This window comes from Saccoglossus kowalevskii, chromosome 3 (assembly GCF_978046115.1).
Source record: "Saccoglossus kowalevskii chromosome 3, keSacKowa6.1, whole genome shotgun sequence".
NCBI classification, from domain to species: domain Eukaryota; kingdom Metazoa; phylum Hemichordata; class Enteropneusta; family Harrimaniidae; genus Saccoglossus; species Saccoglossus kowalevskii.
The window spans coordinates 42358997-42375129 of NC_140643.1; the positions used below are offsets into that span (position 1 = coordinate 42358997).

The following is a 16133-nucleotide window of genomic DNA, read 5'->3' on the forward strand; positions in this document are numbered from 1 at the left end:
ACGATTTATGCTGGCTTCTGTGGGCTCAGCTTGCGCATGCCCATTTAGTCACTGTGAGTGCACTCGAAACTGTCCGTATTGGAGCAGTTACCGTGGCTCAGTGAGATACGTGTCTGTCTACAGTGATAAGACTGAATGCCGTGGCCGTGAGTTCAAACCTTGTCATGCATGTTTATTTGCCTGTAATATATACAATTGTTGTATAGGTAGTTCATGTAATTATTTCTTCATGTCCGTTCTTCGCATATGTGTACATCTGACTATTCTCCCCATGCATGGCGAGGTGTCACACAATACATGCTCTCATTGAAAAACCTTCTGACAAAATACTTAATATCTGAATTAATTAAAATGATAGTTTTAGGTTTTAGAAGAAATGGGCTATTAGTAATAGTTGTTTATAGCGACAAATCCACAGTCTTTTCAGCATAATACTGTATGTACAACCATTTATTTTCACTGGCATTTAATTTTTATTATTTTAGAAGTTTGAGTCTTTTCACTGATATACAGTCAATTCGTCCCAATTTACATTAGTCGCAACACATTTGTCCCACGATTCGATTCGTCCCAATTCACATTCGTCCCATATTTTGGTCAGCATTACGATCTTCGGCAAGGCGATGTCAATTACTACGTTTATGTCCAAGGAGTTGAAATCGACGTGCGGTGTATGCTATGTTTTGTCGGTTCCTGTTGCGGGTTCGGCTAACTGTATATAGTTACTGGTTAGTAATAGTTGTTTATAGCGACAAATCCACAGTCTTTTCAGCATAATACTGTATGTAAAACCATTTATTTACGTTGCGATTATGTCGTATTTGTAAAATGTAGTGAAATAAACGATCGGGATTTTGTGCGTACTTGGGACGCATCGACCGTCCCCTTTACACTGGCTTTTAAATTCACGAATTTGGCAGATAAAAAGGTGAGTTCTATTGTTATTTCACGAAAATAGCTAAATTAAAACACTGTGAATATTTAATGCCTTTACAGTATACAAATTTGTTTAATTTTGGTTATTCTTTATTAAAGCGGGTAGTCGTCACAGAACGTTTTTTCTTCCAAGTTTTAGTGTATCGCGTGCGCCATTTCACTACAATAACATTACCTTGCAAAACTTAGCCCGCGATAAAATGGTTCATATTTCCATTTTTACTGAAGTCTGACATTAATAAATAGTTCGGATGTCACAAACGTGTTTTCCACATTTTGTAGTACGTTTTCAGATGTAACAACCACAGGAAAATGGCCGTCCGTAGTGAGGTGATTGACCACAAAAATGAAGGCTGCCTGTGGCAGAGGCACTATTGCGTAGAGTGCAAGGGCCTCTGGGAGGGAGACTAAAGTCTGTGCTGGGACAGCGCTTCCTGTCACGTGCAGTCAACGAGTAAATTTGCAAAAATGTTTGGTATTTATGTTTGGTCAACAGTAACTTAATTTATGAACATTATTAAGGCTTAATTTAATTTGGAGGGTAGAGGTCAATCTGTTCGCAACTCTCCTCCCTCTCAACCAAATTAAATTGCCCTCCCACTGCCCTCTCCCCACTCAGTTTTGTTCCACGCTACCTTCTTCCCACTCGATTTTCCTCCCACTGCCCTCTCCCCACTCAGTTTTTGTTCCCCGCTGCCTTCTCCCCACTCAATTTTCCTACCCACTGCCCTCTCCCCGCTCATTTTTTTTGCCTGCCCTCTGGACGCGCAGTTGTATCTATTCTCTCCCACCCGGTTCATACTGTCTTAATTCGACCCCCTCAATAGTTTCTGCTACCTCCCCCTATCATTCCCCAGAGAAGAAGTTAAAGTTTCGATTGGTCACCAGCTCCAATCCTTAAACCCATGTGAATTAAATTTAAAGCGCGGTAGTCGTCGCGCAGCGCGTGTTCGAATTTCATGTAAATAAACAATGTATTTGACACGCGTTGTGTACGTCGCTATGAGTCCCGTATCGAACAGGGCGCAGCGCGACGACTGCCGCCCTTTAACGTTTTTTTATAGCAGGCGAATTTAATGGTAATATAATACCTATACTTTTTTATGAAATGACAAAATGCCATGACCAATTTCACCGGCAACACTCTTTATTAAGAGAGTTGTACCCAAGTTCAAATTTTGCACTTCTGAACATGTACAATGCATTATGGGAGACAATACAAAATCGAAGAAAGCTTAGAAAGAACTCATGTGTGCTTGTGATTGGGGTATTCTACTAACCAAATCTAGATCATAGAGGCTTTTCGGCGCTATGGGTGACCCCGATAGCGAGCACGAAGTGCCAGAAGGGATGTCAAAGTTAGCCACCAGTATGGAAAGCCACAGCTATCTTAAGTCCTGAAATATTATGTCATGTAGAGCATTTACCATGTTGTGTAGTGCGTTTACCATGTTGTGTAGTGCATTTACTTTGTTGTGTAGTGCATTTACCATGTTATGTAGTGCATTTACCTTGTTGTGTAGTGCATTTACCTTGTTGTGCAGTGCATTTACCTTGTTGTGTAGTGCATTTACCTTGTTGTGTAGTGCATTTACCATGTCATGTAGTGCATTTACCTTGTTGTGTAGTGCATTTACCTTGTTGTGTAGTGCATTTACCTTGTTGTGTAGTGCATTTACCTTGTTGTGTAGTGCATTTACCTTGTTGTGTAGTGCATTTACCTTGTTGTGTAGTGCATTTACCATGTCATGTAGTGCATTTACCTTGTTGTGTAGTGCATTTACCTTGTTGTGTAGTGCATTTACCTTGTTGTGTAGTGCATTTACCTTGTTGTGTCGTGTATTTATCACATGACAGGTTTACTGAGCAGCTTCATCAATTAGCAAAGAATTTTGTCCCAATAATGGAATGACCTATAAATTAGTTTTGAGGAATGCGGCATATGGAATTGTGTATGGAATGTTCAATATATTAAATATTCGTCAGTGTGATTCCTATGAGGCCATTTCCAGTTTAGTCCAGTGTGAATTAGTTTGTAACCAGGCTACCATTTTAAAAATTGCTAAAAATAAATTTAAATCACATAATTGTGAAGAAATCTGTACTTTAATCAGTCTATTATTTGGCCTGTACAGACTTCCATGATTTAATAGTAGTTTCCTTTCAATTGAATTAAAAATACTATTTTCATTGAAAATCAAACTTTAGAATCAGTTACAGGAACAGAGATCTGTTTAGATTTGAAAACTAAAAATATTTTTTGCAGTATTAACAGATGATTGGGATTCATTCATGGACTTTAACGAATCACTGAACAGCATTGTCAGATTGCATTTCCCCGAAAGCGCGGCACAGTTGGAGGCGTGCTTACGAACCACGCCGAGTTTACGACTTGGTTAGCCTCGCTCAACTGGTTCGTAACCAGTCTTGTGATTGGTTCTTGAAAAATTCTGAACAGGCCACGCCACCTGTGCGTGCTTTCTGTGTAACCGTTAATTGTTCGTAAATGGATTCAATTTTTGTAGTTTTCTTGATTTATTCTAGTGATATCGGTAAAATAAGTCTTTGGCGAAATTTGAAAGAGCAACTAATATTGTTCAAGCTCGTATTTTTTATAGATTTTATTTTTTATTCTTTCCGTCTGTTTTTCGAGTTTAAAAAATATGGGCTCACTGGACCCTTCATCCCTTGTCTATTTCTTACACTAGATACCAGCCGATACCGCCCCGCCCCGCTCATAGGTACTGTGTACAGTTGATTATAGTTCCTGGGCTCCCTGTGGTCAGCCATGCCAGATACTATTTGTGGATCTATTGTTTTCTGCCTGGAAATTTTGCAGTACTGTATCCAATTCCAGCTCATACTTGATTTTACGATGTTTGCTGCAAAGGACCGCGCGAAGTGAGATAATTATGATGTCATGCGTAAGAACCGTATTACGGCGTCGCAAAATTTTCATTGCCGTATTTCATTTTACGACTCACAGCACAACATGGTGAATGCACCACATAACGAGACGAATGGACATCATAACACAGTGTACCACAAGACAACATGACAAACGCACCACCCAACAAGACGTAAGGACATCACAACAAGATGAAATCACAGCATAACATGGCGGATAGTATGCATTTTTACGATATGATTTAGACTTGCATACAGTCTCTTGTTTATTTTGTTGATGTTTATAAATCCTATATATAAAATATGTTATTGAAATTCAGTCCCTCACCCCTTGGCTATTATCGCCGATTTTTCGTCGCCGAAGTGATTTACATCGTCAATTTTGGTTCCCGAATGTCTGTAATAAATAACCTATTTAACCGCTTGACTGAATTAATGATATTATCTAACAATTATAGAAGATTTTGCGAAAATCGGTCGTTTGTGGACGCATTTTCGCTCGGAAACGCAAGGGCGATGAGACCCCATTTTCAAGGACGCAGGTTGTTTGGATCGGACTTTTTGTTTTGTATCAAGTTCGTTGTAAGTCAAGAGACATAACAACGTTGTTTTAGTGAATACAGAATATGTGCTGTTTCAATACAGGATTTTGATATCGGGCAATCGGGCAATTTTAACATTTCTTACTGGAGCGTCCCCTGTATAAATGGTTCTCTACTCTTCAAAAAATGGCAATGGTACTAGTCCAGAATAGACTTCCTGTTCAGCGGAATGGATGGAAATACCAGTTACATCACTCATGAAGATTGATGATTTGATTGCTGGCCGGGATAGATGTATTTAGTGCTCATTTCTATGCAATATGTCTACACTTGCGATTCTCAATTTCGATGTTTTGGTTCTGCCCATGGCATGGGCACCGTCCCTCAACACGGTGGCATGGGCAATTGATTTTTGGGTTTCTTTTCTTTTGATATTCTGACGTTTACTTGGTTGTATTTGTTTATATACTAGTCAGATACTGACAACAAGTAAGTAAACTGGCCGAGACATAGTTTACATTACAATATCATGCTTCCGAACAATCCGATATTTATGCTGGAGAACAAAGTATACAAGTACTGTCTACGATATACTGCAAAGTGGAAATAATATACCTATGTAACCGTTGTTGATTTGTACAAAATTCCAGGAACACAAAACAAAACAGCTAACAACAATCGACAAAACAAAAAACAAAAAAACACTACACAGTCACTGTAGCCACGCCAGTGAGAAAAATATACTGTGGAACTCATGGCAAATGTAAATACAGAATAAATATATGTCAGTAAATACAATATGTATATATAAAAAATTGCAGTTTGCAGCCTCTATGGATAAGTTCACAGTTGTGAGCTGAACTTAAAATGTCATTAGGATTTCGACATGAAGTTACACAGATCGAAAACAATGCAATATTAAGACAAGGAAAATGCTTTCTTGTCAAGGCTATATACTAAATTCCCTTATCCTGGGGGTATTTTTGTGAGTGTACATGCATGCATTAATATTATCAAAACTTTAAACGTAATCATAGTACAAATGTAAAGTAAACAAAATTATCGAGTGATTTTGGATTTGGTGGGAAAGTAGCCGAAATGCTGTGAGATTGCCTAATTGTGGTGGGAATTGCCAAGCCAGTTTATAAAATAGTGAACAGTGAAACATTTTCGTAAATATTACTGACCGCGAAAGTCGCCCACCGCGAAGTGTCTTGTTTACTAAAATAAATATAGAGTTCACGCAGAGAAAAAACAAAAACACAAGATATCGATCAGATATATTCTCATTATTTTACACTCATTTCAGATTAACAAAAAGTTGTTTGTGGTTATTTTTTAAACAAATATTTAGAAACTCAACATAGCGGTTGGAACCCATCCGACAAACGACATAAACTTTGAATGTGACATCGCATTTTTTTGAGAGCCCACCGATCAGTTTCCTACATAGGGTGTGGTATCGAATCTATACAACTGCATTTATAAATGTTTATACAAATATACAGTAACAGCAACCACAGGTAACCCCCAAATTAAATTTGTTTATAATTAATACGATTTAATTTTATCGAGTGCGGTGTTGTAAATGTCAATTCCGTAATTGATAGATGCACTACATAACGTGGTAAATGCACTACATAACATGATAAATGCACTACATAACATGGTAAATGCACTACATAACGTGGTAAATGCACTACATAACATGATAAATGCACTACATAACATAGTAAATGCACTACACAACATCGTAAATGCACTACACAACATGATGAAAGCACTACACAACATGATGAATGCACTACACAACATGATGAATGCACTACACAACATGATAAATGCACTACATAACATGATAAATGCACTACATAACATGATAAATGCACTACATAACATGATAAATACACTACATAACATGGTAAATGCACTACACAACATGATAAATGCACTACACAACATGATAAATGCACTACATAACATGATAAATGCACTACATAACATAGTAAATGCACTACACAACATCGTAAATGCACTACACAACATGATAAATGCACTACCTAACATGGTAAATGCACTACACAACATGGTAAATGCACTACATAACATGGTAAATGCACTACATAACATGGTAAATGCACTACACAACATAGTAAATGCACTACACAACATCGTAAATGCACTACACAACATGATAAATGCACTACCTAACATGGTAAATGCACTACACAACATGGTAAATGCACTACATAACATGATGAATGCACTACATAACATAGTAAATGCACTACACAACATGGTAAATGCACTACACAACATGGTAAATGCACTACCTAACATGGTAAATGCACTACACAACATGGTAAATGCACTACATAACATGGTAAATGCACTACATAACATGGTAAATGCACTACACAACAAGGTAAATGCACTACATAACATGATAAATGCACCGCATGACATGGTAAATGCACTACACAACAAGGTAAATGCACTACATAACATGATAAATACACCGCATGACATGGTAAATGCACTACACAATATGATATTGTACGACTTAAGATAGCTGTGGCTTTCCATACACCAGAGACGTCACAGATTCTGTGTCATTCCTGTTTTATTAGTAAATAAATGTGTACCTCCGAACAAAAAACCATATATACCTAATGTGTACTCTCAACCCATTCAGGACACCTACCCGATTCAATTTGGGGGTAAAATGCAGGCAGGTATTTATTTATCAATGTCGCATACGACTTGTTTACCACTTCCGTGTGACTGAGAATGTTCTAGAACCGTACTGTGTCTGGGTGGAATTTTTAGAAGCTGGTTGAATAGGTGATAGGACACTGTAGAAGGCAATAGAAGGTAATGGAACATTCTAGAAATTTGTAGTGAATTCCAGACTCATTATGTATGCTGATGTAATGGTCTATTTATAGACAGTGTGGGTATATATTGAATTGTATTGGAGTTTAAGTATCTAGTTATTGGAGTAGTGGAGTTTTACCGCGTTATTGTACTTGATGTTTGCAGAGTATAATAATACCAGTACCAGTTGAAACCTCATCTGTTGGCTCCGTGTTCGTATTTTATCATCGCCGCCAGGGATGTCTTTTTGTTACTGTTGCCATTTTGGTATTTGAACCATCACACCTGTACTATACCAATTACGGTAATATTACGTTGCGTGTGACAATCAATAAAACGGAAATGATTTTGAATCTCTCACTGGTCGCTAAGAGTACCATTCCTTCTCATACGCTGAAGAACCCCTGTGCATAACATTAACAGTTCTTGCGATATCACCGAAAAAAGTCTTTTTTTACCCTCATGTACTGACAAATTCGCGATTAGCGAATATTTCTCATAAGCGAACATGAGATCTACCCAGGTTAGCGCTGTTTATATACCACTGGGACACAGAAACATTGGAAGGTTCTGGTCATAGAGTAGAGAGGAGACTCAGAAAACGAGATGTGTATAGATTCATGGAACTACATACATGGATTACATGTATTAAATTATTTTAATTAATTGTCGTTACAACAGAAGTGCGTATAACCCCTCCCGCAATAAGCGCTGCTTATTTTCATATACGAACCGTGACGCCAGTAACAGTGCTAAAAACTTGCTAAAAATGGTATGCATATAGGAAAACCCAGGAAGGATTAATTTAATCGGATTGCCCTCTCCAAAAAAACTAACGTACACTGGACTGCAAAATACAGGCATTGTTTGCGAAGATTGTCATTGCTGGTGGCGTTCAGTAAAATTGATCACGTGCTAAGTGCCACAAATAGAAGGCACAGTCTGCTTCGGGCGGATATTATCATGCAGTTTGCGCTATTGGACTACTACCCTTTGGCCAGTATAAACATTCCTCCCCTTTGGCAATTTGGTTGTTGATGCCCGCGGAAAATTCTGCTTTTTGCCCTTACCCGCTCAATCTAAAAATGGAACTTGTCTGCCCGATGAATAAAAATCTTCTTATACTGGAATTCCACTATGAGAAACCCTAGGCTATGTTTTATGTCGCCCGCCCCCTAAAAATCTGGTGCGAACACATTTTGTCACGAACAGCTCCGTTGACTGCACCTGTCCTGTGACGACACAACGGTGTCATTGTCTACAAACAAGCGCCTATCCACGAGCCTTTGCGTTTTTGTAGTAAACATAATCAGCTTATAAACATGCATATTCGCTTGCAGGATAACCCGGTTTATAAACAAATTAATCTATGTTTTCATACCAGTTTACTGAAAAACCATTGAATGACGGCCAAGTGAGTTTCTAATATTTTCTGGAATATCGTGGTTTTAGACGTAATTTCAACTGATGAATTAGTGGCAACTAATCCAAATTTAAAGTTTAGCTGTAGTTTTCAAAGTTATACTTGATGTGGGAAAATCGTCCTTTCAAAAATAGGATTTTGAAATGAACAACGATAATCAAAATCCAATTTTAATTTGCGGTTATTCATTTTATTGATGAGCACATGCGTGAGATGACCGTAGCGTGTCATTGCGTACAAACAAGCGTATGCCCATGAGCCTTTGCGTTTTTAGCATGCGTTGTTATCGTCGCTTGGAACTCAATTCCCGCGCGTGCGCAGGTGACGACTCTTCCGCTTTAACAATGGATCAAAGGCGAGTGAAATCAACAATCTATCCGGTCAGTTGTCTTCCCATGCTAGTACTTTATCTGGGACATATGCATTTGCAGTGGTTAACTGATTCAACCCAAGAAAACTGACTTGCAGTCAATTGTTTTTCGAAAATGTGGAATCTTATGTATGCTTTGTCAGTTTTTGTCCAAATGTTATACATACATTGTACATTTTAGATCACATGTCCATGGCAATTTGTTTTACAATCAAATCAAAGATGGATGACTGGTGGCCATCTTGCTTTTTTTACCATACTACTACATATCTCCACGGCTTAGGGACCATTTTAAATATTTGGCACATACATCATATATATATAGGATGACATGTTCATGACATCAGATTAAAGATGGCCGACTTGCATTCATCTTTTTTTTTCGAAAATGTGATATTTCGGACAGGACTTGTAGGTTTGCATTCACATTTGATACAAACATTATTCATGTTGAGATACATTTCCATGATGATTTGTTTCGTGTTTTGTATTTCTGTACATGAGCCTAGACAAATGAAATTCATTTTAAATAAAATATGCATGAATAGCATATATTGTTGAATTTCTGACCACATATTACGATTTTGGAAGAGTCATTTAATCCATCTAATTTGTGTTGATACTAGATCAACCATTTTTAATCATATTTGGCACATACATCATACATACAGGAACACATATTCATGTTAGTTTGTTTCATAATCAGATCAAAGATGACCGACTCGCATTAATCTTGTTTTTGGAAAATGTGGTATCATGGACAGGACAGTAGGTTTTCATTAAAATTTTATAAAAACATTATACAAGTCGAGATACATGTCCATGATGAATCGTTCCGTGTTTCGTATTTCTGTACATGAGTCTGGACAGATAAAATTGAAATAAAATGAAAGTCATTTAATGCATCTAATCTGTGTTCATACTAGATCAACCAAATATTCACTCTAAATTATTCGCTATGCTTTTGGTGCATATTACTTTATTTTTGGCATGAATAACATTTTCCTTAATTGCAACGGGTCTGTGTCATTAACAGTGACTTATTACTACTGGCTTATCTACAAACCACTAAATATATTGCTTCAGATTTTGTATAAACTTATTACTCTTGATTCACTGCCAAATAATAAATACGTTGATTCGGATCGCCCGCAAAGCACGAACTGATTGCTACCAATTTTAGGTGAAATAGTTTCACAAATCTGTTGTGTGTTCTTTCCAATTTAATGTATTGTCAATTATTACACCCAGGTACTTTGCAGATGAGACGCCCTCTATAGTTATATTTTGAACCTTAACGTTACCACAAGTATGGATTGTTTTAATTAACATATAATCAGTTTTGTCTGTATTGATTGTTAATTTATATTTGCCTTGCACCAGTTGCACACATCTGGAATTCGAAGTTAATGCTGTTTCAGATTAATGACGTTATTCCTAAGAACTTTGAAAAGATTGGTGTCGTCCACAAAAAGGCGGAAATCGAAGACGCTGACAGAGTTATCATTTTAGTTAGCAATATCATTTATCTACAAGTGGAATACAATTTGGTCGAGAATCGATTCTTGTGGAACACCGCAGGAGATAGTTCGGGAAACGAAGTGCTCGTGCCAAATAAAAAATACTGCTTTCGATCGAAGGGGTAGTTTGTAAACCACTGTAGTACTGTACCCCTAAATCCGTAATTTTCGAGTTTACTGCTATGGTCAATGGTATCAAATGTTTTTTAAAGTCAATAAATATACCAATAGTGATATATTCACTGTTCAGATTTGTAGCTATGTCTTTGACTAAGTCAGCCAGGGTCAGTTTAGTATTGTGTGTTTTTTTTAAATCCATACTGGAATTTTTGGAGTATTTCATTTTTTCTAAGTAATTGGTCATTTGTTTGTTGCCAGTTGTCTCAACAACTTTGCTAATGACAGGAAGAATCAAAATGGGCCTGTAATTTCCCACATATGTGCTGGGTCGTTTAAATACTGGAGTAATCCTGGCTATTTTTAGCTTACCGAGGAAAATACCTTTTATAAATGAGCAGTTAATGATGTGAGCAAGAAGAGCTGAGATAATGAAAGATGATTGAATTACAAGTTTTGAGTGGATTAGGTCGTAACCAACAGACATTTTGGTGTCTGAATGATTGATCTCGGTGAAGACGACATAATCACAAACAGGATGGAAAAAGAATGAAATATACCGGTGTCTATTGAGATATTTGTTATGATCACCGTTGTTAGTTATGTTAGCAGCTAGATTCGGTCCAATATTAGTAAAGAATTCAAGAAATTCTTCGGCAATATCAGTTTTATTTTATTTTAATTTTTTTTTTATTTTATTTTATTTTATTTTATTTTATTTTATTTTATTTTATTTTATTTTATTTTATTTTATTTTATTTTATTTTATTTTATTTTATTTTATTTTATTTTATATCTTTTCCGTTACTAATTTCAATTTAGTTTAGTTTTTGGTTGTGTAATCTGATTAATTTTTATTTGTTATTGTCTTTTGTAACCTTTAACCTCCTCCTGTAGATTAGTACGAGTTAGTAAATAAATTTAAATTTAAACTGACGATTTATGCTGGCTTCTGTGGGCTCAGCTTGCGCATGCCCATTTAGTCACTGTGAGTGCATTCGAAAATCTGTATTGGAGCAGTGACCGTGGCTCAGTGAGATAGCCATGGCTTATTGGTATGTTTTTTGTTAATGTGAGGCATTTTCTTCTTAAGGTGCTCAGAGAGATAGTGTGATAGTGATAGTGTAAAATGTTTTAGAATGTGTTATACGCTTTGTTGGGATCCAAGAAGTCCTATACGGGCTGCCAAGAGACTTCGCCTAAATCGCGCAAAAATGTTTCGAAAATGCGAGATGTAGATTTTAATCTGAATACGTGATGTAGGTTTGTTATGGTACCAAAGATCGGATAGTGATAAGTAACGTCACTTTCAATGACTCCACACTGAATAATAGAGTCGGAGATATTAGTTAACAGGTGGCCAATGGCAGTATTTGATGTGTCCGTTACTATAGTGGGGTTATTAATTAATTGAGTGAAGTTATATGAATTCAATGATGTCAATGTTAAAATCGACGATTTGCCCTTGGCCTACAACTGGTCGAGACATTCTTTCAAACTAATTAATAATTCGTCGAAGGGAGTGTTTGGTTTGCGGTAATTACCACCTATAACAAATGTTTCCACAAGGATCAATTCACAGTGCATAATTTTGATTTTATCTATGGTTTCAAAGGACACAGAGCCATGTATATACAATGCAACACCTCCGCCCTGTGAGTGTTGTCATCGCTTGTAAGTAGATTGTATGATGGCATGTTGTAGAGGGAAGAATGCAACCATGTTTCAGTTAATCTCAAAAATAAAGGGCTTTGTTTTGTAATATTTAAAAAAGTATATTAATTCATCATAGTGTTCAAAGGGATCTAAATATGGTAGTAGGCTGCAATTAAAGTACGAAAATTAATTACACTATGCGCTGGACATTATCGAGATTGACTCTACGGACTACGGGATCTCTGTTCTTGCAGTGTTTGTTGTCCGCCATGCTGGTATTCGGTGCTGGATCTGGGTTGAAATCTTTGGAAATCTGGAAATTTTTGGTTTTCACATTTTTTACACAAATTCAAATCCCCTTGGCATAGCGTCACTCCAGGAGTTTTACAACAGTCATCGCATCGCATTTTCTACAGTGAAAAGTGTAGTGATTTGTTTTACTTGCACGGAGAACCGACGGGAGACACGTACTACCAAGATTACATCACTATTCTTCTTGTACCTACTGCTTCTAAGCTTCTTGAAAGATCCTTAGCTCTTATCACTTGGACGACACTGCCTACGCACTCGTCTCTGGCGCCTGCTTCAATCGCATTACATTCCTCCACAGTGGAAATACACATATGACTCATTCCTGCTTCTCAATTTCTTCTGCTGTTTTGGTCGAGATTAGAACATCATGTACATTTCCATGTAATCTTTTTCCATATCAGTGTTCCATAAACATGTTGTATTCAGATAATGCCCCGGAACCATTTATGGATGATCAAAATGATAATGTCTGAAATACGTCAAGAAAATAACATACAATTTCTTATGAATCACACTGTAATTACTTATTGCATGGAGGTCTCTTTTTACCTCCATGCTTATTGTTAGCTGTGTGTGTAATTGTTAAGGTTCAGGGGTGGATAACAAGAGACGAACTGGTGTACACTATAACAGATGACTTTATTGAAACTCCTGCCGTGATGTGTCAAAACACCCACTTATATACACAAGTTTACATTCCTTGCATTTTGGCGGAAAGGGACTTTGGCCTTGTACATGATTGGGTAATAGGGAGACGAGCTGATATGTAAATAACTATTAATGAGGTTGTTGTATTGGCTAAAATTAACGTACTATGATTGGCTAAATTATTTGTAAGCAGAATCCTAAATCGACATCAAGCTCGGCTAGTTATATTTCTGATATTTCTCCGGGCCGCGAAATAAAAGATAGTCATGTAAACGAGAATGAACAAAAAGTTGAACAAAGTAAACGATAGTTTGAAGTAAAATACGAAAGTAAATATATGCGAAGATAAAATACAATTCAGGATAGATATCGATTAAATGCGAGTAAATATAAAAGTTCGAGAATTCGTAAAATCTACACAGTCACAAACTGTCACAATAAGCTAACTATAAAATGTTCGGTATATTCAGTTCGAATATATTCAGTTTGTGTTTACTATAATTAGACATAGTCTTTACTTTGCCGTTTATTCGGTGTTATTTGCATAGTTCATATGTCATTTATGTCCTGTATGCGTAGACGGGCAATCGCAGCAGCGGTTCTAGCTGGTGTACGGCGGGTAATTTCCGGTTCCAGTGGTCCGCGTTTGTCATCGTCGTCAGTAACTTCTTCAATGAAATTCCGCACTTTCTGGTCCTTAATGATTCCATCATATGTTTTTAACAAATTCGGTGGAAGTTTACGAGTCATAGCGCGAGTGCTTTTCTTTGCAATACGAAAGTTAGTAGGCAGAGGAGGGTGGTCTTGTCTCCACGGTAACCCCGCAGTATACCGTTCGTTTTTGATTTTGAGATGATTATCTCTGTAATGTTCGAAGTCTGTGTTCATTACTGGAGGGTGGGCATTATCAGTGATGCCGATTGTCTCGAGCTTCCAGTAAGCCTGGAGTTGATCGTTTACAACAGACGGATTAGTAGTAGTGTGTAGAATAGTTGCGTCATTGGGAAATACACTTTTAGGTCTGTATCCTTGAATGGGACCGGAAAGTAAATATCCAAGTATGGACGATACAGCAGTTGGACCGGGTCCACGAACAATGTGGTCTCCCACGAAATCCCAGTAGTAATCTGCGCCAATGAGAATCGATATTTCAAAGGATTCGCTTCCTGAAATGGGGTGGGCTAAGTTCAAATTGCGTAGATAAGGTAATTCCAATAGGGACGAAGTGATCAAGTTCTTTGTGGGTGTGGAGATGTTTGGAACAACGAGTGCGGAAATGTTCTTTTTCTTTCCTGTAATGGTGTGAACTGATAGCGTAGAGACATTGAACGATCTAGCACGTGAACCATTATCACCAAACGTTGCTAAGTTAATGACTTCACATTTGTCAGTTTGTGCATTGAGTTTATCGGCGAAGTTTGTAGTTACGAAAGATCGCGTGGCCCCTTCATCGAATAATATCGTAGCCGTTGCAGTTTCGCCACCCGCGGATACTTCAGTTACGGCGGTTTTCAATAAAACTGGTCTATTATGCGACGCGGTATTCGCGGTAGTAGTAAAGTTCACGTGTGTTTGCAGTCCGTAACTTTGTGTTTACCGAGACAGTTGAAGCATAAACGATCGCGTTTTATTATCTCGAGGCGTTTATTGTAGTCAGTCACAACTTTACAATGTATCGACGGATGGGCATCTTTGCAGTACGCACATACGATAGATTTAGTCAGTCTCGCCCGGATCGATTTCCGTGAAGTGACCGGGTCACTTCCCGTGTAGAATGCCGCAGTTACCGGGGTTTCTGTGTACAATTCGCGGTCATGAAGATCGGCGGAAAAACCAGCTTGTAGAGCGTCCATCTCGTTATGGATGGCTTGACGAAGTTCGGGTAGATTCCATTCGTTATTTCCATGATCCCGCGCAATCTGTTTTCGTGTATTTGGCGGCAACTTTTTCATGACGATAGGTACGAGTAGATCGCCATAGGATTCTTCGGATTTTCCGAGCGAACTGAGCCCACGAATATAACTTTCTAAGGTGTCGTAAAAGTTTCGTAAGCTGTTGAAATCGCCAGATGGTTTAGGCATATCCCATAAAGCTTTCATGTAGGCACTTATTACTTTGTGTTTCTGTCCATATCTTTGTTCCAGTAGGTCGATTGCGTGATCATAGTTTTCATTTGTTAGTGTCAATCCTTCAATAGTGTGAGCGGCTTCGTCGGACAATTGAGCGTGTAGGTGCTGAAACCTTTGAATCTTTTCGAGATTGGGATTGTTGTGAACTGCGGAATAAAATGCATCTCGAAAACTCACCCATTTCAAAACATCTCCGTTGAATGTTGGCAGCGATAACTTTGGTAGGTTTATGGTTCTGTTAGGTTGGGTGGATGAAGCGGCAATGGTGACTGCTGAACTGGTTGATGCAGCAGCGGGACAGCAGGGCTTGCCGGTGGGCTTGTATCAGCTCTTTCGATAAATCGAGATAAAATATGTTTTTTCTCGTATATATCGGTCAGGTAATCGTCAGATTCGGTGATAGTCGCCTCCAAGTCGTCTTCTTCCGTCTGTTCGACTATTTGTTTGTCGAGGTTGATAAGACTTTCGTACTTCGATGAGATCAAGTTATGGATAGCAGTGAGTGAGTCTAACGCACCTTCGATGTTGTCTTGGGGGAAAACGTTGACGTTTTCGTCAGCCTTTTTCAGGAGCTTCGTCATCTGTCCACGATGCGCTGAGCGAGTTCCCTTCAGTTTGGAAAGAGTTGGTCGTTCGGTCATCTTGAATCCTGGTCTCGGCACCAAAACAATGTGTGTAATTGTTAAGATAAGGTTC

At 37.9% G+C, this 16133-nt stretch overlaps 1 protein-coding gene across 1 annotated transcript; it reads right to left on the bottom strand.

Annotated features, from left to right (window-relative positions):
- Positions 1-13857: 13857 nt before the first annotated feature.
- LOC102810052 (uncharacterized) lies at positions 13858-15618 on the bottom strand. Its single transcript, XM_006814585.2, has 3 exons — positions 15615-15618; positions 14906-15583; positions 13858-14801 (listed from the first exon to the last, which is right to left on the bottom strand). Exons 1-3 carry the CDS (start codon positions 15616-15618, stop codon positions 13858-13860), a joined length of 1626 nt encoding a protein of 541 aa, XP_006814648.2.
- Between the last annotated feature and the right edge of the window lie 515 nt (positions 15619-16133).